The sequence below is a fragment of the Vanellus vanellus genome (assembly GCF_965231255.1).
Source record: "Vanellus vanellus genome assembly, chromosome: 13".
In the NCBI taxonomy this organism is placed as follows: Eukaryota; Metazoa; Chordata; class Aves; order Charadriiformes; family Charadriidae; genus Vanellus; species Vanellus vanellus.
The window spans coordinates 4,582,662-4,606,562 of record NC_138918.1 but is presented as its reverse complement, the minus strand read 5'-3'; the positions used below and the strand labels follow the sequence as shown (position 1 = coordinate 4,606,562).

At 41.6% G+C, this 23,901-nt stretch overlaps 1 protein-coding gene across 2 annotated transcripts in view; it reads left to right on the top strand.

Annotated features, from left to right (window-relative positions):
• Positions 1–23,901, top strand: part of TRPC7 (transient receptor potential cation channel subfamily C member 7) — a gene marked incomplete at both ends in the record, with an annotated part of 72,701 nt that overhangs the window by 44,512 nt on the left and 4,288 nt on the right. For both annotated transcript variants that reach the window (XM_082490119.1, XM_082490118.1), the window contains 6 exons: positions 1,890–2,106; positions 7,565–7,798; positions 9,727–9,991; positions 16,409–16,604; positions 19,577–19,798; positions 22,677–22,757. In XM_082490119.1, coding sequence (XP_082346245.1) covers positions 1,890–2,106; positions 7,565–7,798; positions 9,727–9,991; positions 16,409–16,604; positions 19,577–19,798; positions 22,677–22,757 — 1,215 coding nt within the window. The remainder of the gene's footprint in view (positions 1–1,889; positions 2,107–7,564; positions 7,799–9,726; positions 9,992–16,408; positions 16,605–19,576; positions 19,799–22,676; positions 22,758–23,901) is intronic.

The following is a 23,901-nucleotide window of genomic DNA, read 5'->3' as shown; positions in this document are numbered from 1 at the left end:
TTGTTTGTTTGTTTGTTTTAAGTTTCTATAGGCAGCAGAAAAAATCTGGAGAGAAAAAAAAGTAAATTTGGAGAGAATTCATGGTTCAATAAAAAGTGCTTTTTCTCTTGTAGTGAATTCAGGACAGAAATGAATCTTACACAGACTGCAAATGCATTTTCTTAAAACTTTGTCAGTAAGGCCCCATGTGCCCATAGATGTTGTTATGTTTTACTCATGTTCTTAGAGCTCCCTCAGGCAGATGATATGAGGAAAACTTCTGAGATTTATTACTGTATGGGATGTTGTTCCAAGGTATCCCGTCACCCCATCAGCTCTGTACTGGAAATATAAGTTCTGCCACAAAATGTAAATCTACCCAACACCAGCCCTAAAAAAGCTGTTGAGAACTAACACTACACCAAGGTTTACAGCAGAGGAGCAAGCCAGCACCACAAGTGTTGTGATTCGTTTTAACACACTTCTTTTACTCCTACAGCTGCCATAATATTCCTAGACAATATTAAGGAAACTTGTGGTTTGATCCAGTGCAATATCTACCCACTTAAACACATCCTTATTGACCTCAGAAAAAAACAAGCATGTTGATAAAAGCTTGGGGATAGAGCAGATTTTTTTAATTTTCTTTGTTGGAACGTCTTTCTGGTATTTAGAAACATGAGAATTTTCCAATAGGATTTACTATGCTGTCAACTTCATGAAAGATGTATTTGACATTTTCAAAATTCAAAGAAGAAAAAAAAGTAAGAACCAGCATCAAAAGTCTTCCTTTAAATTTCTGCTAGACCTAAAGAGCCCTGCTTCTGAAATATTTCCCGCCCTGCAATAAGCAGATACCTGGGCTCCTTTGAACAAAGCTGCTATTGGAGAGAAGTAAAAAAAACAGCGCATTTCCTTTTTCAGTCCTTTTTCATAATTCTTATGAAGTTTTATGATCAAGTCAGTAAATATTAAGAACATTTTGAGGATACCTTGTCATCAAGGGAAGTTAATCAGAGAGTAATATACTGCCAAAAAAAATCCCATTTGCTTTGAGGGGAGTTTTGGAAAGGGCACAAGGAGGACGACACTTCCATTGCTGTCCATGGTGTCAACACCACAGGCGCTGGTCCTTGCACTCCTAAAAATGCTTCTGCTCTGATATCTTTCTTGAGTAACATTTTCTTAGATCACAGAAAATGTAAGATGAAAAGAGTGTTATTTAAATTAATTAGCAAACAAAGCTTGTCAAGGATAACGGAACAAATGTTAGCTACAGTGAAGAGATCTGCTGCTCTGATTCTTGGCTTAATGCACTGAAATAAATCCTTGTGTTCTGGGGGGCGAATCTCCAGCTTTTGTCGTAAATATGAGATAAGACTCTCATACCAAAGCATATTAAAAGCATTACTAAAGAATCTTTAAACAGAAGGCTATTTCCTACACATTGTTAATGAACCAAAAATTCAGCATTAACAAAAGATTGTAATGTATAACAATGATGTAAGGATGAGAAGTGACCCCATCGTTAGGATTTATACTGACGTACATGAGCACCTTCACACAACACGCATACACACAAACATATCTCACGTAAATGTCCTGTCTCTTCATTTTGCACTTAGCATGTGGCCAGGAAAATTAGATATTATGTGTGAGTATAAAGGAGCAATATACTGCCATGCATAGAAAATTATCCAAAGGGCATGATTTGAATGGCAATGAATAATGTCTAGTAATAGCAAGGAAGTACTTCAACAAATCTAAACCCTGCTTAGTTCATTATTTAGAAGTCATTTCTGAATCCTTTTCACCTTGGGCAAATGGTTCCAACTTTTACAGAAAAAAAACTCCCAGGAGGTGGATGAGGGGGAAAGAAAGTCTTATGTCTTGTGTATGTTTCATTGCAGTTGGGACGGACCCTCCGAAGTCCTTTCATGAAGTTTGTGGCACATGCAGTTTCTTTCACAATCTTCCTCGGACTGTTAGTAGTGAATGCTTCAGATCGTTTTGAAGGAGTAAAAAATCTCCCCAACGAGACCATCACGGATCATCCCAAACAAATATTTAGAGTCAAAACAACTCAGTTCTCATGGACAGAATTACTGATCATGAAGTGGGTACTGGGTAAGCAAAACCAAAATGTCTACAAGTCCTCCAGGGAAATTCAGCGCGACTAGAAATAGCATGATAGACAGTGACAAGACAAAGAGAAAAAAAAACAAACCAAAAAAAAAAAAAAACCAAACCCAAACCACCATGAGGCTAAATTAGAGGTTGATGCGTTTTGATTAAAACACGATCAAAGACAACTTTGATCTTGATCACTGCTTTTGAAAATATTGAATGACACTTAGCAAATTCTCACTTCCCTGATTTTCCACTTTCCATGGTGAATGCTATAGATGTTGTCTGTTTGCTTCTGTTGGTTTAATCATTGCATCTTAAGGATGGTAGCATAGACACAGAAACCTATAGCTTCCCTACAGAACATGTCTAAAGTGAGCAGTACGAAATGTGTCCACAGGGGTGTGGGTGACAATCAGCCCGTTTGTTTACCCTGCCCTGAGGTCCTGTTACAATTCGCTGAACCTCAGTTTCTTCATCTGCAAAATGGGTGTATTGTTATTTATTATTTTGTGATGCATGCTGAGATCTGATGAAAACTGCTAGGTAAGTAAGAGTTGGATTTTATGGAATTCATAGTATGAAGTTGTTACTGGTGAGAGGACAGCGCAGCACCCCAATCTTTAAAAGATTTTAAAGATTTTAAAAGAAATTAAGTTATCCAGAAATTATAAAGTAGAGATTCATGTGGATGAACCCTTCAAGTGCAGAAGTATGTTATGTGTACAAGTTAAACTTCCAGGGAATTTTAGGCAAATTCAGATGTGTTACTTTTCCTATAGGCACAATTTATTCCTGGCAGGTCAGCTGCCTCGAACCACTAATCTAAACAAGCTCAGAAGGAATTTTTTGGCAATTGAGCTTATCAACTCTGCAGAATCTTTGTCTACCTCTTCTGTGTCTATTTTTACTCATCACCATGATTTTTATTTTTTCTTGCAGCAAATAATTCCATGGTTCTTAAGTACTGATGGCATTAAACCCGCCTGAAAAATAGGATAGGGCTGCTCTATCTGATGACTTCCTGGCCGCCATTTCTTTGTTCCCTGTCCCTGCAATAATCAGAATCCCATACAGGATATTAGGCTAGAAAGAAACTGAATAGATGCCAGACTGGATAGAGTAAGTCTGTAAGATATATTTTTAAAATTATATTAAAGCAGTTGGACAAGATGATTAGATTTTAGACTAGGTATTCTTTTCTCATAGGCAGTAGGTATCTGTCTGGCTGGTGGGTTCCTGAGAGACAAAGAAGAAAACATTTCATTTAAAGAGAAGGTTTTCACTTTTCTGGGAGAAGAAAGGTGATTCATTGTATGGAGTTCTGAATATAATGAGATTTTCTAATGACTGCCTACCTCAGCACTGACAGTCTTCTCTGGCCATTTTACCTGTCTGCCCACATAAAGCTTCAAATCATATTTCAGCAATACTAAGGTGAAAGTTTGGTGCACGTGGCCTGCAGACAGCTGGCACGGGGACTTTGGCACTTGCTGAGCCCCACGTGTGACCCTCAACTTAAAGGACTATGAAAGCACTAAGAGTGGCTGACTGCCCAGCCTTTTGGCGCAAAAATCTTATGGGTAATATAAGTATGTATATGTAAGTATAAATATAATTAAATAAAGTAAATGTTACAGATAAATATCACTGGTAAAGTTGCCAAGACGTGCTTTTCCAAAGAGGCAAATAGAAGTAGACAGTAAGTATATGTTGAAGTGTAATAAATCCAACTCTGGTATACTAAATATACACAGCTATATTTAATCCTGCATGGCAACACCTGCAATTGCTGTCTTCAGACTCAACAGTGTAGGTGTGCTACCTACATTCCGAGTCATAGTGCGATCAAAAAGTGTAATTTTATTTATTCTTAGCTTGTAAATCCCTTCCTTCTGTTTCTGTACCTTCTTTTTTCTCATACTGTGGCAGCAATGATGAATGCTGACGGCACATTACTTGTTCCAACCATAGCAGACTATTTTTGAGAAATTAGTTTACAGGTCTCCGATCTTGGTTCTTTTTTGGGGAGAAAATTGGCTGTCTGAGTTATCTGGCTGTCAACCATGAAATTATGACGCATGTTCAGAATAGCCTTATTCGAGGATAATGGGATACATCATTAGCATAGCATAGTGTGGCCACGAGTGAGCACAACCTGTAATAGCACTCCCTGCAATTAATCTTGCTGGAGATATGAAAATTGACCCACGTGTCTATATTTTAAGAGAAGACCACCAATAGGAGAATTTCAGACTGGAGTTATGCAAAAAGATACTGTTGCCATCTCCTGCTTCCAATTATTTGTAATGCAGGCAAGTAATAGAGTAAACCAAGCAGAGGCAAGGACGTTCTGCCAGGCAAGCGCTTCATCCTGCTCCAGAAATCCCTATCAGAGGCTTTACTTTCCATTAGGCTGCCCCTCTGAAATGGCTGTAGAGCATCACGGATCAGCCAGGTAGTGTTAGTAGCCCATTTAACATCCCCATAAACAGCCAGATAAACAATAGGGGTTTAGGTGGGCGAATGCCTTTTTGGTGTCACTTTTTGTTAGGAATGAGCACCCAAGGGCTGCAGATGATAAACCTGTCAGCGCAGAGACACCCCACGATGCTCTGAGAGGAGAACTTGCCCCTTCGTATACGGGGCATGGCAATTTCAGCTCATGTGTCTGTGGTTCATTGTATGCCTTGGCTACCTCTCTCCCTGTGGCCAGGTCCTCCCATCTCTTGCCTTTGAGTGAGGAAGGCTGGGATTTTCCCCGTGAGCAATACAGACAAAAGCATGCTCTGGAAGCGGGGAGGTTTTGTTCAGAGAGACAAAATCCCCACTGCAAAAGCAGCCGAGGTAGCAGTCAAGCTCTGGGTAGACTCAATCTGAACACGACCCTGTTTCTTAATCCAACAGCCTTTGGCAGATCCAGGAAGGCTCAAAGGCGGCTCTCCAACATCAACTGCTCGTGATTTATGTACCAGTCCAGTGGACATAAAAATCTGACAAACTGTTCCTTTTTGTGCGCAGGTGGTGAACGGCACTTCTTGCACACTTCCATTTTTCTTCCAGACGGGTTGTGCCTGTAGCTTGACTCTCCTTCCCCTGCTGAAACCAGAAATGCCCGTCAAGGTGACATTTCTGATTATCCCTGCTGTGGGAGAACGAGACCTGCAGAAGCTGGAGAGCAGAAGCTGCTCACATCCCACCTCTCTGTGCCTCAAACTCAGGGAAACGACCTCTGCCAGATCCACTGGGGGCCTCAGAAACACCATATTGAAATGCGATCACATCCTGGCAAATCCACTTTGCCTAGTTGCCTTCCCGTATTTCCATTCTTACATGCCATCTTACATCCCACCCCCTGAATTTTAGCTTCTTTTTCTTTTCTCAGTATTTTTACTTAAGGAGAAGCTTTGAATTACTCCCTCACAATGTATATACAATTACCCAGCAGTACGGACCGAATAATTACTGTAACTTTTCTCCTTGTCCTGGATAGACATTTTTCCATGTGTATGGATAAAAAATGATTGCCGCACGGCTAGAAAAAAAAGAATGATGTAAATTATAGGCCAATAGTGTGATACTTTCACAGAGTGAGTCTAATTTTAGTCAGTCTACTCAGTTTTAGACATTCCTTACTTCATTAATCTGCGACTTAGGTATATTAAGTGACCAAGATTAGAAAGAAATTTGGATGGGAGAGTTAATATTTAAACCAGAAAAGACATTTCTGGGTGTCAGTGAACAAGTACTCTGGTTGTCAATGTTACCATACATGTGATATTTCCTGAAGTGCTTTAATACCTTTATATGGCATGTATGCGTAATGCGTAGGGCTAATGTCTCCTATCTATCATTTCTGGGATACTTTTTTTTTTTTGCTAGAAATATTTCTTTAATATTTCATTCTCACTCTGGGAAAGTTCCCGAGAAACTAATTCTTCCACCTTCTCCATTAGACCATTTATTATTAAATCTTACTCATGGCAAATGATGGCTCAGGATGAGGTTTCTGCTTTTACCCGGCCACACGCCTGCGGGCTTGAGGAGAAGAGCTGGGGGTCTCCTCTCCTGCCCTCCTCTGGCTCTGCTCAGCACTCAGCAGACCTCAGGCTCTCTCCCAAGGCAGATCTATATGGGGCATAATCTACATCAGGGTACAGCTCCGAGGTCCTGCCTGGAGTTTCCAGGGCTATGGAGATGACAGGCTGGCTGTGCCTTGGCCACCGATGGTATCGACAGCTTAGCTTTCCTTTTCTCTCAAATCCTTCCCTGTGCACAAGAACTGACACTGGCAGGTCTTTGTTCCTCCAGCGAGATTCACACTGACTTGTTTTCTTCCCTATAACTCCCCTTTCAACTGCATCTCTTGGGACACCATGTGCTTCCAGGAGTCTCTGAAGTGGCTGAGCAAGTTCATTGACATGCCACACCACGAGAGCTTCCAGCGAAGAGGATGAAGAAGAGTTCACAGAAAGGACAAGGTTGCAGGAGGCCACGTTGAAATTGGCAGGCGCTGCTCCTGCTTGATTAAACGTGAATTTTGCTGCTGCTATGGAAACAGGATTGGGTAGAGTGCAAGAAATATTTACCAGTGGGTTAAATATTCCGATAATTTATCTATTCAGAAGCAAGATTTTGGGCCTGGAGTCCCTGCTGTGATTGAAAGTCAGAAAAGTTGGTGAATTTGACCTGGCTTCAGTTTGTCCATTGAACTCACCTGTCCTCCCCAGAACTCCCAGTAGAACATGGATCTCAAAACGTTTGAATTTTCTGGGTTTGGCATTTAGGTTTATCTGTAAGTCTGTTGTCAGAAAGATCCTTAATTCATGCTAAACTCAGGGTTTTCAAAGTGGTAGATCAGACTTTAATACAGGGAAATTCATTATTATTTAATATATAAAACTTGATTAAAAGTACTGCAAGGGCAGAACTTCTGTCTTACCTTTGCTCTGATCCTACTGTAATTTACTCCTGGATCAGATTTTCTCTCACAGAGATCTGTTTCCATTCTCAAAATGGAGCCATCCACTGTTTTAGGGAAGGAGGAAAACCAGCAGAGCAAGTGATACCATCTGCAGTGGCACTGTTTAGCAAGGAGATTTTGGGGACAAGAGAGGAAATCTACGTGTTTTCCAAATAGACCAGCAGTAGGATTTTCTGATGTCTTCAGTATTTCTGAACTGTGCTTTCTCTGATGTCACCAGAAATCTACTTTACCATTGACTTATACAGTGAAATTTTGACATTTCTACCTCATATGCACAATGAGACATATAAGCCTAAAGTTTTTAATAATTTTTAAGAAAAGATGACGCGAACCGTTCTCAAGGAATTCAGTTTAATTGAAGAGTTATTTGCTTTGGTCTTAGAAGCCGCTGTTAGCCAGGAAACAAGTCTGTCTGAATACAAAAAGCACCGTCCGTGTTTGCCGGTTAAACGTGTTCTGGCCTTTCCACAGGCATGATATGGTCGGAGTGCAAGGAGATCTGGGAAGAAGGCCCACGCGAATACGTGATGCATCTCTGGAACCTGCTGGACTTTGGGATGCTGTCTATCTTCGTGGCATCATTCACCGCCAGGTTCATGGCTTTTCTCAAAGCAACTGAAGCACAACAGTACGTAGATCAGTACGTTCAAGATGATGACCTCAATAATGTCACCCTTCCCCCTGAAGTTGCTTACTTTACTTATGGTAAGATGCTTTTTGCTATTTAATGCTTCCTGTTCTTTTAGGCTAATGTGTGGCAGTGCTGAAAGCAGCTTTCTTTTTGTGATACTTACGTAGTTTTTTTTCTAATTAAACCAAATTGTTCCTCTCGGGTCTACCCATCCCAGCCATCTTCCTAAACAGCCAGAAAGGAACTGCGATCTGAGCCTCATCTGGTCTCCGATCTTGTGCTAAGGCTACATTCAGGTTAATCACATCCTGACAAAATAGCTTGAGCAACAAATAATCAGGAACTGGGAGTGAGCAGAATATAATTTAAATTACAGATGAATGAACCTGCTTGGTTTTCCGAATGTGAGAGGGGGGAGATGTGTGAACAAACATAGGATCTGGAGCTGCAATTCTAACTGTTGGTGCACTCTACGCCTCTGTTACATCCAACACCGGTGTAATGGAAATACAACCAGTTACACCCATAAGGTGCTGCTCCTTTAAAACTTTAAAAACTTTATTTATTTATTAAATATTTATTTATTAAAACTTTATTTTTGGAGAGGCTATATCATCTACAAGCGCTAACATTTGGAAACGCAAGCAGTCGCATAGCCTTGACAACATTATTTTTGATGGCTGGAATGGTTTTCTTTGATATTCACAAATGAATAGAGCTTTGCGCCCCAGTGTGGGGACTGGATTCATTGCATGACTCTGCAAGCCTTAGATATAACCCTGAGCAAAATCCATGGGGATTTTTGCTCAAGGAGGGGCTGTAGGAGCTAGAGAGCTGGGCATTTGCTCCCTAGGGTTGTAAGGTAGTTATTCTAGCCATGTGCTTGGGCTGGAGAGGAAGATCTGGGGCTGCAGACTTCATCCACTGTAGATGTGCACCATGCGGCACCAGAGACACATGCCCTGGCCCCACACCAGGGTGCACAGCCACAGCCTCGCTGGTGGGTCCGTGAGCTGGTCACACCGGCTCAGCGTCTTGCTTGGTGTGTCCCCTCTGAAGGTGAGCTTCCCTCTCCCTGCCCAGGCAAGCAAGAGGCCTCTGAGGTGATGATGTGGTTTTCCCCTCTCTGGTTTGACTTCTTGACACAAAGGTGCAAAGGGTCCAAAACAGAATGTCACAACCAGATCCTGCGAATTCCTCCATCTGCTACTTTTCCTTTGGTTTAGATTACTGAAAATAATGCCTAAGTTTACTGCTGTGTCCTTAAAGATGTCACATGTTCTAGCTCTGAGTCAAAATCTTTTCATCAAGAAACTCAGTTGATGCAAGGGCCCTTATAAGCTATGTTAATGTAAATGTTCAAATTTTCAGTAGGTTAAATAAATCATGCATATCTGAAGCTTTTTAAATCATGCATACATGAAGCTTTTTAAATTAAAAATATTAGAGTGACTAGACTGCAAGAATCGGTTTTAATTTAAATATAAGGTGAAAATGACACATTTGATGGTTATACCTGCTTTATCCACACAAATCCTAACTTTCTTATCTAATGGTAGGAGTATAGATCTCAGGCTCTCTAATACTTCCTTTCCAAATATTGACACAATGCCATGTATCCAAATCTATAGCCATACTCCGCTGTGTTGTGGTTTCGGTTCCCCATCTCAAGAGCTTCAGATGGAAAGGCCACAGCACGGCTGATGTTCAGCTAGAAAACTGAAAATATCAGATTTGTTTAAAGCCATGCTATTTATTTGCTCTGCGACTTTGGTAAATCCCAATGACTTGCTCATCTTCACCATGTGAAAAATACGACTAATTCTTCTCACCCATATGCGTACAGCAGACTGAGGACTTCAGTGACCAGTTGTTCCAAACCTTTTATTTCTTTAAGTCCTGCCCAAAACCAAGATTCGGTCTTGAAAAGGGGTCATTTATGATCATAACTTCCATCTAACGCTTTTCCTTACTAATGCCTAATGTACGTGTATTGTTTTAGCCAGGAACAAGTGGCTTCCCTCGGATCCTCAGATCATTTCAGAAGGACTGTATGCAATAGCTGTGGTACTCAGCTTCTCCCGCATTGCTTACATTCTTCCAGCCAACGAAAGCTTCGGCCCCCTGCAGATCTCTTTGGGGAGGACTGTGAAGGATATCTTCAAGTTCATGGTCATCTTCATCATGGTGTTCCTGGCCTTCATGATTGGAATGTTCAACCTTTACTCTTACTACCTTGGTGCAAAATACAACCCTGCGTTTACAACGTGAGTACCTATGGAAAAGTGGCAGCTCTTGCACGTCTCAATCCATTCTGGTCCAATGCTGTTGCAAGGTCTGCTCAGATACTTTCTAATCCAGCTACGTGGGGAAGTCGCATCCAGATTTTGCCAAGGAAACTCGTACCACAACCTCCAGCTCTGGCAGCCAGATCAAGGCCTGAGTGTAGGGAGTCGTGTAGTTCAGAAACGGTTACTTCTAGAAGTTAAAATAACAGATCTGGCAAAAGTTTTGTGAGATGTTCAGTTTAATAAGACAAGGACAAAAGGTTAGAACTAAGATTATTGTTCTTAAAACTGCAAGCTGAAATGTATGTAAAACAAGGGAGGATTTTGCTTATGTGAGGTCTGTTTTAGGATATAACCTGAGCGCAGCAGTGATTATTAGGCGCACATCTGGGGATCCAGCTGCTAGTCATGATGCTCGAAACAGCAAACCAAACCAGGATGCCTAGGCTGTGTTTCTTAAATCCTGGCTGGGTACTTTTCAACAGAGGCCATGTGAAAGCTGAACGGACCGTCATGCCACGCAGGGCAGTGGGTCTGCCTGGGTCACGGTCACCTGCCAGCGCTTGCCCCGCGGAGTTGGCTGTGCCAGAGGCCCTGTGTCCGCCTTGTCAGGGATGTCAGGAAGAGAAAGAGGTTGACAAGTGCTTCTGGAATGAGGTTCAGACTGAGACTGCTTTTGAAAAGGGAAAGCCTACAACTCTTCAGAGGTAGCACAAAATGCAACCTTGATTCTCTGGGATGCTGGGAACCCCAGCCCCCAACCCTGGGGGGGACAGCTGAGGTCCTGAAGGAGCTTTCAGAGGAGAAGACATCCCGGTACCCTGCTGTGTCTGAGGGACGTGTCCCATGCATCCACAGGAAAGCCCCCTGCCTTGCACTGTGATGTGGCACCAGCACAGCAGCGTGGCAGTTGTTAGCTTTGTGTCTCACAAAACCACCATGACTTGCCTTAGGGACGCGGTGGGGACTTTCCTTCCCACACACCCATCTGTGAGGGAAAAGGAAAAGGCATAATATTTTCCTCTTTCTCCGATCTGACTTCCAGGCAACCACGCCACGCTCGTAGCGCCTGAGCCTGCGGCGTTTAGCAGAAGCAGAGCAGACAGCAGCTGGCATTTGATGTGCCATTTCTCCAACGTGTCGCACAGCGAGCTGGGGGCTTAGCTTTCAGCTCCTCTAGGAGAAATGACCTTTTCGGCATCGTTTCCATCCTGCGAGTGGGTGTTTCCTTCCAAATGCGCAGGAGCCAGTTTTACCACTCCACCCTCTTGTGCGACATGTATCTTGTAACATAATGTTTACTTTCTCTAATAGAGCCAAATATGTCTTCTAGACCTCTCCTTTAGCCTCAGGATACATTTTAATGGAAGGATGTATGAGGCCAGATGAAATTACAGTTCTCCGTACTCAGTAGTAAGGCAGAAGAAAATTGCGTGTGTGGGATGTGACTGGCTTCTTATTTGAAGAGAAGGAGATACCCTTGAAGCACAAGGCTTAATGAGAAGTCGAGTCGATGCCATCCTTGATTGCCTGGTGGCACAGTAACCCTCAGTTATGGTATTCCCCCAGGCACGTCACTAGCGCACAACTTCATCTCTTATGCAATGCCATGCTGTAACTCTTTCATTAGCACTCATTACCTAAGCGGATCTTCCAGTATTTACTGTCTTTTGATGGAAATAATGAGCACACATTGACTTTAGTCAATGAGGACTGTTCACTGGAGTCAAGATTTCTTAAATGCCCGAGCGATGTCGGGATTGGGGAGAGTCTTGTCAAAAGGCAGTGCTCTTCATCCTTAACTTCAGCCTGGTCACTCCTTATCCTGGAGGGCCTTCATGTTGTTAGGAAGCAAATTTTTCATGAGCATAAATTTTCCTTTTATTCAGAAGAGATTTAAAATAGATGTACTTTCTTCTGATTATTTAAACACACAGGAGTGTCAAATGATGAAAATGAACTCTTTCATCAGATGAAACAAAGAGAATGGATTAACATTCATCCCGAAAATCCTTCTCGGACATCTCATTCAACAAGCCCGAAACCCTGAGGTATACAGTCTCAAACAATTTTAATAAGCTAATGGCAAGGTTATATTGGCAGATGGGCAGCTCCCAATTCTAGTAATGTCTCCTTCTCTGTTTTTTGTGAGCTGCCTGCGGGCCTTGCTGAAGGCGGCAGGCTTCTGCTGCCATTAACTTACTCATGAAGAGAATAAAGATTTCAATATTAGAGCTGAATAAGGAACTCGACTGTTCATTCACTGAAAATTCACTGGGGTAAAGAAGAATACTGCTTACTTTGGTGTCCTCATAACCGTTCTGTGACTTCAGAGATGTCACTGAATTCATTTTCTGGTGGGCATGTTTGTGAATTCTAATGGGGACAGGTGAAGTTTTACAGAAAGTGAGTTTTATACTCAGAAATTTGACAATTCGATTATGGGACCTGATTCTCAGAGATGACTTGGCTAGCCATGACAGAAAAAGACCCATTGGATTTTTGTGCTAACTGATTGTGGCCAGTTTCAAAGGGCATTAAATTGACAGCTCACTGGATAGCCTCAGTGAGAGACCTTAAACAGCTACTCAGGGGAATAACTTCAAATCACGCATTTAAGAAAACCACAGCTTCCCAGGATGGTACATAGGTAGAAAAAAGTGTGCATTTGTCCAGGGTGAATTGCTTGCTTAGTTCTAATAATAATAAGTGAATGTTTGGTCTAACAGCTTTTCCCTTCCTTCCTATTGCTCTTTGGAAACCATGCGCTCCATTTTACTTGTGTTGCCATCTACAGTGCAAGCACGCAGCACTCCAGTTTCTGTAATTTCTTCCATTTTAATGTTCTGGACACAAAGGAACTAAAGATGCAGTGGACTTTACTTCACACAGGTTAATACACAGTTTCTTTAGCGAACCATGGTATACTTTCACAGTTTTTTTGAAGTTCTGCAATGCTGAAAGCATTGGCGTGGACCATTTCCACGGCAGTTGCAACCGACCCCAGCTATGTTTATCTGTTTATTGTATGCTGTGTACAGAACACAGCTCTTGAAACAGCCTGTAATTAAGAACATGCTATGCAAACAAAATCGAAGTGGAGGCAAGGCTGATTGCGTTCATCTTGCTTTCCGCATCGCAAATCAGGCTGAAGGCTACAACGCGAGGTTTTCTATCTCCCTTTCCCCAAAGGGAAATATGACTCACTGTTCAGTGCCAATGTTACCTCGAAGCTTGAAGGCTTTTTTCTTCTCATTTTGCTTTGTCAAAACATGATATTTTTGTGGATGATATTGACTGCATTGCTTTTTTGGCAGCGTTAAACCTCAACCAATCAATTTAAGGAAATAACTCGGTCTGAAAGGATGCCTTAAGCTTTCGTAAAGAGGAGGACACAAGACTGACATGAAATCACAGCCTTGCCGTGATCTTTTTTGATGAACAGCACACTGCTGTTTACAAAAGCAAGGAAAATATGCAGCTAGATTATTGCCTATTGTTTGTTCTCTTCCTTGATGGAAAATCTTTGTTTAACTTTTACAGACTATGTGTATTGAAACAAAAAGAAATATCTCTGCTCTCTCCCTGCTGCAACAGTTGGCTCTACCACAGTACAGAGAGAGATTGCAGCATACCCTTCTCCATAAGGAGCATCAGTCAATCTGCCACTGCCAGATCCTCCTGCTGCCAGGAGCTGTCAGTTTGGGCAGGATTCCTGACGTTCTCCGTTCCTTCATTTGTCTGCCTTTGAGAAGGATAAAACACCTGCTGACCTTGCAGGAAGGGGGTAAATTGCTTAGCTGGCAACAATGAGACACATTGGCATCTTGGAATCTTTGAGAACCTGGCTCCAAACATCCTTGTCTTGTCCTTTAGTGAGATATTCTCAAAAAAAAAAACCAACCCAACTGATGTTCTCTCTGACCTGTGCCAAATCTCATGCAATTTGGCAGTAATCTAAAAGGGAGAAGGAAAGAACTATCCAGCCTTTTTGGATGGTGGGATGGACTAGTCCAAGGTCTCCTTAGAAATGTTTCCTCTACAAGAAGGAGAGCTGCATCTGCCCGGGGGTATTGCTGAGTACTGTTTTGGGGTCCTGCAGGTCAGGTCCACCTCTCACACCACCTTCCCAGTCCCACCACCATGGGCACTGGTCCCTTAGCTGACACTGGGAATAAGGACTATGGAAATTAGCACTGGAGCCCGGCGCCCTGGCCCTCGCCTGCCTCCTCTGCAGTGCTCAGGGCAGTCAGGGCCACTCGCAGTCCCTAATTAACTTTTCAAGGAGAACCTGGCACCACTCCAGAGCAAAGGTTAATGCTTAAGCTGTGGAAAAGGAGCAGAGTTGACATGTTATATTAAAATCTGCCGGTAGGGTGGAAAACTAAGGGAACGTTTCCAAATTAAAAAGGGAAGGTTAATAGCAGAGTGCAGCTGGGACCAAGGCTGGGGGTTATGGTTTTTATTAGTTTGATAAGTGACTTAGCCAGGGTTTTTTGGTGTTATATGTGTTCTTTAACTGGAAAGTACAACGTTCATAGAATAAGCACTGGCCAGATTGCTACCATAAAAGTGAAGGGTACATGAGACATTAATGCCAGCTGCCCTTTGCTGCAGATGAGGGCAGGAGACAAGAGCGGAGTGTCACAGCAGAGGAAATGTCCAGCAAGTGGAAAAGTAATGATGCCACTTGTTTGCAGCACAGTCACAGCTCATCCCACAAATGTGTCTTTACGTGGTGCCCCAAACTTGTGCAAAGCAACAAGGGGGAGCGGACATGGTGTCTGCGACTCTGAGTATCACGGAGACTGAAGACAAAGCCACATTTTAGTCGTGCAACATCTACTTGAAACACCACTCAAGGTCCCTCCCCACAAGTCAATGCATTTCTATTAGCTGAGAATGATGCTTAAATATTTACTGCAGTCTTACTACTACTTGTAAATGGAATATGGAATGCCATAAATTATGATGGGAGATAAATACCAGTTTGCTTTGGGAGAAAGGAACAGCCCAAAGCCCTGCACTAGCCTTTCAAAAGGTTGAAATTAATTTCTCTTGCTTTTTTGCATGGTGTAATTGATACAGGAGTTGGTGTAAAGCTTATTGTTCCCTTAGGATTGTTCCCTTCATGGTTTGTGCCTATAATCTGTTTTTATAAACAGATTTAGCAGGATTAGGCTGCCACTCTAGTAAAAAACATTTAATCAAAACAATTTGTCAATGGCATTGTTTTCTTAGAAGGTGTTTACTTCCTTGCAGGCAGGGGGAGAGAGGACATAATTAACTGTTAACATGCTAAGGATTGTTCAGTGAAGGCAAAATTGCTTCTAAATTAAAAATTGAGCAAAAGGCTTCCAAGATATACAAGCATCCCTCCTCCTACTTCCTTCCTTCCTCCCTTCCTCCCTCCCTTCCTTCCTTCCTCCCTCCCTTCCCCTTCCTTCCTTCCTTCCTTCCTTCCTTCCTTCCTTCCTTCCTTCCTTCCTTCCTTCCTTCCTTCCTTCCTTCCTTCCTTCCTTCCTTCCTTCCTTCCTTTTCAGCTGTGGCTGCTCCCTTTCTGCCTGTTACAGCTTTGACTCCTCTGTATCAGACTCTTCTTTGGACCTGTCAGTCCAGCCACATCCTTTCCAGCCCCGCTTCTCTTTGTCGTTGGCTTAGTCCCCTCTTTTTTTCCTATATTTCAACCTTTTTATTTTCCTCTGGTTCCTTTCTACTTTCAAGCGAAGGTAATAATCAAATCAAAATGCCTCTCTGCAACATTTTCTACCACTCTTTAATTTCAAATTTTTGCTACAAATGCTTGGGCATTTGACTTGTTTGCAGTCCCAAAGCTGGATGGGAAGAAGACCAGACTATGGTCTGGCTATATTTGCACTCTGTGTTCTTTATATTAGTACCGCAAATCAGAACTTCTCAGTCACTTCTCCTGGGTTAGAAGTAAACGCTTCTTTTCTGCCCTGGAAGCTGCATATAAGGAGGTCAAACTAGGTTCCTCCTTCCTTTTCCCAGATAACCTCTGGCTATCTTCTCTGGATGAAATAAGGTGAGTGAGTAGAATTAAAAAGCCCTACGCAAAATGTTCCAAAGTGCAAGTTGTCCATGGAGAAGTCGTTCTTAGTAGGGACACAAAATCCAAGCGACAAATAATACACCCAAGAAGAACAGATGGAGCAAATAAGGGGACACTGTAATTCTATAGTATTAATCAGAAATCATATTTCTTTTTCAAATCAGGAAATATGGTTTGGCACATCCCTGGGTGACGGATAATGGCTTACAATGACTATGCCAAGGCATTATGTTTATATTGGCAGATTGCCACTTTTATTATTAGCATTTGGCCTGGTTAACTTGGTGTCAACTCTATCAAGTGATTGTTTGCTTTATTTTTAGGGTAGAAGAAAGTTTTAAAACCTTATTCTGGTCAATATTTGGCTTATCCGAAGTGATATCTGTGGTGCTGAAGTATGACCATAAATTCATTGAGAATATTGGATATGTACTCTATGGAGTATATAACGTGACTATGGTGGTGGTGCTGCTCAATATGCTAATAGCCATGATCAACAACTCCTATCAGGAAATTGAGGTAAGACAAGAAATTAGATTACAAACTCAATGTACTTAAATATCACAGATAATGAAAATGTTGAAAACACAAGGAAGCTGTATCTTATTCCATATGCAAGATTAGAGGGTTGTCGAAACACAGATCTTACGCTGTGTAAGAATTAAGGCTGTGTCTGTCCCCAAATTATGATTGAATTAATAATTAACAGTGAATCATTTCTAGAACAACTTCAACTTCCTTGTTTTTAATGACTGTCTGTGAGGAAGCCCCATTTCCTTTACATGTATTTAGTGAAAGCGGTTAGTGATATTTTTTACCCCTGTGTTATGTTGGTTATGGTAATTTATCCATGTGTGTTACCTTCGCTGCATTGTTTGCTTATAATAGAGTAATATTCCGTCAGGCTTTTTGCCCTATTCTCTACTGCTTAAACACTCAGCCCATATAGGTCTGAAGTTCATGTATGCACAATTAAAAATTCCATATGTTCCAAACCCCAGTCATACAACCTTGAGACAGATTTTTTTGAGGAGAGTCTAGGTTTTCAAAACTTAACTGCATGGGCATTCACAAAACGCGACTTCTAAAGGATACAAACACAGCCCTCAAAGAATTTGAATAGGTTTCTGCGGAAAGGTGTTTGCAGAGTTTACCCAACCTTGTTCAGTAATATGGCTATTAGCAGACTGGATTTGCTAAATGCTTTGGACACAAACAACTCCCTGCTAATGTAAATAAAGGCAGAAAAAAAAAAAATTGGATAATGTTAATGCTGAGTCACCTCTTTCTTCTGGTTTGTTAAATGTCAAGCTTCTGTACTTGGGTTTGTATTAATTATTTGTTCTAATCTCCCTTCAGAACCTGACACTGCAAAAGGCCAGAGCTGAAAATATTTTCTCACTGTAATGTCTGATTCATCCATGTACTGTAGCGCAAATATAACTCTATCATCTTGTGCGTGCTGTAACTAAGTCTAAATGTCAGAGAGACCTTACATATGTTCTCTGCCCTAGAAGCTCTCCCACATGCAGAAGGCAGAGTCATTTCCCCAAAGGCTTCTAATCACTTAAGATCATCTTCCTGAATCCTCTTCTACTGAAACAAGGTTTACTTCTGAAGGGGTTTCCGCCTCTTACTGCATTTTCTAGTTTATTGTAGTAGATGATAGAGATGTTCTTGAACCAAAATACCTGAATAGGTGGCCTACATTAACTGTCTAGTCTAAACTTTGTGAGGACCATTTTCCTGGAAAAAAACACTTTCTCATCCTTCTTGATTCTGTGGAAATACTCCAAACTTTGTTCAAGACTACTTGTAAGTAACAGCAAGCAGAACAATTGTGAGCTATTTGGCCCAGATCCTCATACTTGAGGACTGCGAAAAAATAGTAAATCTCCCACTAATCCATTTCAGTCCTCATTAGCAGGGAGATTAATGACAGAGTCATAGAATTATGGAATCATAGGATTGTTTAGATTGGAAAAGACCTTTAAGGTCATCACGTCCAACTGTTAACCTGGCACTGTAGAGTTCACCACCAAACCATGTCTCTAAGTGCCACATCTACACACCTTTTAAATACCTCCAGGGATGGTGACTCATCCCTACTGACTGCAGAGAAAGTCTCTTTTGCCAATCCGTTTATCTGATGACAGCAATGTCAATAAGGACAGAGGATGGTCATTACTTAGGAATTAAATTCCATTATGGTCAGTGGGGACATGCTTTACTGTTAGCTGGAGTGACAAGACCATGTTCTCACGCTTTCCACTGAACATCTCTCTTCAGCTGCTTCTGTTTTTCTTCTGTTTATGCCTCAAGTATTAGTGCTTCCTGCCAACTTTGCATTTATGGAAAGAAAAAAACCTTTTGCCAGCCATAAGCCAGAACTGCTTCCATCGGTAGCTTCTTAACTGCTTGACAGAAAAGCATTAGAAGTGTTCACAAGTGATCCCTACTGTAATTCAGCTTAAGGCTTTTGTGAGGTGCAACTACAGTGAGAAGACCAAACGGGAGACGTGAATGCCGCTCCATCGGTGAAGACATATTGCTGTAACTGTGACAGAATTAATCTCAGTGGTGTTATGCCAGTTTTTGACTGGGTTTCAGAGGTACGGGGTAATCAGAGGTTATTAATTTCAGCAGAACACAGATGTACATGAGTACAGGGTGTTGGCAGACCCACACTTCCATTGATGTTGCTGACCTCCATATAAACCATAATGAAAACAGCTGTAGAGCAGCTGTATCTCAACCTTTCTTTTGCCTGATAAATGGCTCTGATGCATGATCCTGACTGTTCCTCTATACAAATGCCAAACAGATCCATAATTACGTGCTAACCTTGCCCTTGTACTTGGAAGAAGCGCTGGCCCACCTTGACAGTTCATAAGGGAGATTCACAGGCACTGAATGATGAACGTTTTCTCCACCTTCATTAGTGGCAGGGAGTGAATAGTAGAAGAATTAACATGTATTGATCTGGGGATACGTGATGGTGAATGCAAACAGGATCCATGAGGAAATCAGCTAATGACAGAAGAAATAAGCAACCTAACCTCTTCTAGGGGGGATTTATGGCCAATGTAGTGATAACAGTTAGCTGACAGATGGGGTTGCAGTTAATCAAACAATTGTTGTTTCTTCTGCTTTCCATGAGCCTGTATATGTTCTGACATATTCATTTATCAGCACAGCACAAGTACCAGATCCTTACTGGAAGTATATCTAAGGAAATAGGAAACAGTCTAGTATTTGAAGGGCTTATATTCTCTGTTTATCCACTGCTTTGTTCAAATTCTCCTTATTTTGAGATCATGACAGAGAAGCCTACAAAGACACGTTGTGTGCAGGGGTCTCGGTTTGGCAAACAGAAATCTGATTCTCGTTAAATCCTACCTGTATGTTTGTCCTTGTCATAGCTAAATTCCTTCCTATTTACTAATTATGCATTTGGGTGTTGGGTTTTTATTTTCTCTTCCCTTCCCAAGGAGGATGCAGATGTGGAGTGGAAGTTTGCACGTGCCAAGCTCTGGCTATCCTACTTTGACGAAGGAAGGACTTTACCTGCTCCTTTTAACCTAGTGCCAAGCCCTAAATCATTTTATTATCTCATACTGAGAATAAAAATGTGCCTCATAAAACTCTGCAAATCTAAGGCCAAAAACTGTGAAAATGATCTTGAGATGGGGATGCTGAATTCCAAACAACGGGTATGTTGTATCTTCACTTTTCGTTTTCTTTGTAGAGAGGATTCATGGCAGGGACCTTCTGGAGGGGCTTGTATGGTACACAGGTAGATCAGGGAAGGCACAGCCTCTTACTCGGCCTCGTCATTGTGTGTTATTTGTATTACGTTGCACCTAGAGGGTCCTCCCAGACTTATCGCCTCATTGTACTAGGCAGGGAAAGAACAACTTTTATACAAGCGGGTACTTTTCTAAGGGAGTTTCCCAAGGCCAAATAAGCAAGGTCAAAGACGAAGGGGAGAAGCAGAGGCACAAATAGGCTCCCAGCTTGTCTGACTCCTCACCTACCCAGCAGGCCTTCATGCCTCTTCAAAACATCCACCTTCCTTTAAGTGATTTCCAGATTAATTTTACTGTCATGACAATATTTACTGCCATTCCAGGTTTGGGACCATGTTTCCAAGCAGGGATTAGTAACACCTCCGAAATACCTAAAGCTATAACTAACAACCTCTCTACTTACATCTGCCTAGTGATGCGTAGCTACTAATGGGCAGATCCTGCCTCGGCCACCGCCCTTTTGGTCATTTGAAAGAGAAATTTGCTTTGGAAATACTGGCTACACAGCAGCACGCTTTCCTCAGCGCTGGTGAAGGTCCGCGTGACAAAGCAGGAGAGATACGCAGGAGTATGCTCAGCATCCAGACCCTTCCCAACAGAATTAGCTTTGCTTTTCCATGGGGAAATGACAGAGAAATCACTGAAAATTATACTGCCCATGGAAATTATTATCTGCAACACTGAGATGGGAAGAAGCATGTTTGTGTGTATATATATATATATTTACATATATATTTATAACAAACACAGTCCCACTCACAGGGCAAGTCCGCTTGCTTTACATTGGAGAAGAAAATGCCCAAAACATTCACAGGAATTTAGCCACAGCTGCTCGGCTGCTGCCATTAAATTTAGTGGATTCAAAGATGCGAGGAGACAGCTTTGCTTGGCATTTATTTAATTTTCTCAGCTCAAGCTGGGTTTGGGACAAGAAAACAACACTGGGAACCCATTGCTGGGGGAAAAAGAAAGGCCCTCCAAAATGTGTTGTCTCTTATTTCTTACAGTCCGTGCATGTGAGTGGTTGGTGGGGCTACTTGGCAGGCTGGCCAGCCTTTCTAGGACACGTTGCTATTCTCTCCGCCTGCTCTCAGACCCATCCATCCAGGCTTTAAAACCATAGCTGCATGGCTATGAAGAAGTGGGGGACGTTGGGACTCTCCAGCTGAGATGAGGGTTTAACCTCGCAAAAGGGAAGAAGCGTAATAAGGGAGGCCGAGGCGAAGGGAAGGAAAGTTGGAGGAGGCTTTGCAGAGTTTACCTTTGTACCGTGCATCCTGCTTTCGGGCTTTGTCTGGATCTCTTGGCTCTCCTTGAGGGTGCAAACAGCTGAGCGCTACAACTGGGGGTGAGCCATCCGGCTCCAGGCAAAGCCCATGGCCTTGGAGGAGATCATGCTGCCATGAATTTAAGAGAACTGCTCAGTTCTGATGTTCATTCAGTCTCTACCAGAGCCTAAATTGAAGGGAAAAGTATATCCATGGGGTCTACTGCATGTTATCAAATAATTTAACTACCCAAGACAGTGAGCATCGCCGAGATAGACAAGCATTTGGGGAATTTTATTCTATAAATTCCTTTAACACTACTATCTATTACTGAAAGACCCATTAGAACAATGGAGTCTTGAAACAAAGGAAACTTTTGTCTTTTATCCCAAATAATGATTTAAAAAGATAATATTTTAAAAATGTTATTGGAATCTAACCACACAAAGCTCACTTTGTTTAAAATCTAATTTCTGCTTCAAAGCATAACCCAAAGTAATAAAATTTTCTCTGAGTCCCTTCTTCCCCAAGGCACATGAGTGAAAGTGTCTGGCTTTCACTTTTTCATGGAGCGCATACAAAATTCACAGCTTTATCATAACAATTAAGAGTACCAGTCATTTGTTGCTTGCCTATTGATTTTGTTCATAGGTCATCTTCAAAACAGTCTCTGTAAGACCATGGCACACCTGATGAGTAAGAAATAAAAAAAAAAAAAAAATTACATGATTACTTCAGAATTTTAGTCCAGTCATTATCAACGTCCTGATTTAAAAAGAAAAAAAAAAAATCACCTATTTCTCAGGATTCCTGGTCCAGTCAGGGAAGAAAAACCCTTAATCGGGGCCTTGCCTGGACATACACTTACATATAGGTGCAGAACTGTGATATTTATTGGCTTCTCTGGATCTATGTTATGATTTAATTCCTTTGAATAAATGATATTTTTTTTGTTAGCCTTCAGACCAAAAGGTTCAGAGGTGGAAAACAGAGTCAAAGAAATCTCTTACAAATATTGTGTGTAGTCTCCAGAAAACTCTCCTTGGAAGCTTCTAAAATACAAAACTAGTAGCTGTGATGTCCTCTGATTGAAAAAAATACTGCTCTATTTAAAATGAAGCACGTATTTTTGTTGAGCTAAAAAAGTAGCAAATGGTACTGCTGTTTTAAAAGGACCACTGAAAATCAATTCTGTTTCAGAATTTTTGTTTTTGTACCACATTGACTTGTTCTTTCTAAACATAAGTATTTTTCTTCCTTTTTTAAATTGTATTCTAAATTGATAATCGCCAATCACCAATAATTTACAATCCATTTTTTCCAATAATTGGTGTTTTTTAACCTTTTTCTGTCTTTCAGAAGTTTACTTTTTAGGCCTGAATGTGCTGGCTTTTATTTGACTCATGCATTGAACCATTTCCTACTGTTTTTATAAAGCTCTGTTTAGTTTGGGGCTGTCTGCGTCTGAGAAGCTATCATTGATTTAATGATATCATGATGTTTTATAATTTCAGAAAGTTCGTTTTCACTCTAGCACTCGAATTACAGAAAATTTTTCTGGGAAGAACGCTTATAACAAGCCCACAAGATATCAGGTAATCACAGCATGAAAGCAAGAGCCAGTGAAGAGGTCTGTCAGTGAGCAGCTCTTACCCGCAAGGGTCGTGTTTGCCTCTTCCAGTCGATGCCATCCTGTGACGTGCCAGGCTGTGGCTTAGCACGGGCACGGGACTGGGCTGGGGCGCCTCACCTTCCCGGTACACCGAGACAAACGCAGCCTATGTCCCACAGAAATACACACGGTGTTAACGTTTGTCGTGCTGATTAATTCCACTCAAGGGTATTTCATTTAATGCAAGAAATATCACTCAAGCTTCAATCCTCCAGTCTTGCATTGACAGCATTCCATTTGTCAGGACACAGCGTCATCTCTCCAGGCTTTGCATTAACATTTGCATGTGCTTTCTCTGGTGGCGACTGTTCTACCAAGCTAAACCTGCAATGTGGTACGGTTCAAAAATACCTGTGTATAGGTAGGGCATATAGTATGTGTATAGTAGGGTAACACAATAAGCAAAACGTGTCCCATGGGATTTTTTCCTTATTTTTTAACATAAAGTAAAAAGGAATCTGATGGCAAGTGATATGTCTGAAGGAACCGACCTTTAAGAGAGTTGAGGAAAGTAATAGTTACGTTGGATAAAATGTGCAATGGCAATTCTAGAAGTGGTTTGTCTTGTGTTGGTACAGAATCCAGCACAAAGGGCTCCTAAGCTGTGCAGCAGACCAGTAATAAATTTCTACTGTCGTTCAGGCTTTTTTGACGGGATAGGAGGAATATCTAAAAATCTAAGTTAGAAATGGGATATATTCACTCTGGCACCCGGAGTTAGCTGGCTTGATACCATCAAAGGCAAAGGGAAGAGATGATTGTGTCCCACTCAAAATGGTATTTCAGTGTTTCTGACATTTTCTCGTCCATTCAACCCCACGGGTAACAGAAAGATGTGTCAGTCTCTGCTGGACTCGTTCTTTTCCTGTAGCTATTATTTCTAAATGAGACCACCTAATGTTTGTGGTAAATTAAACCCTTATTTCCAAGGCTGAAAAAGCCAAAGGCAGCTGCGAAAAACAGGTAGAAAAAGATAACTATGTGTTATTTTGCTTTAATAATGTTCCTACTAGGTTCATCTTCAAATGATCTTAGAAAGTTTCAGTTGCTGCAGGAAGAAATTGCCC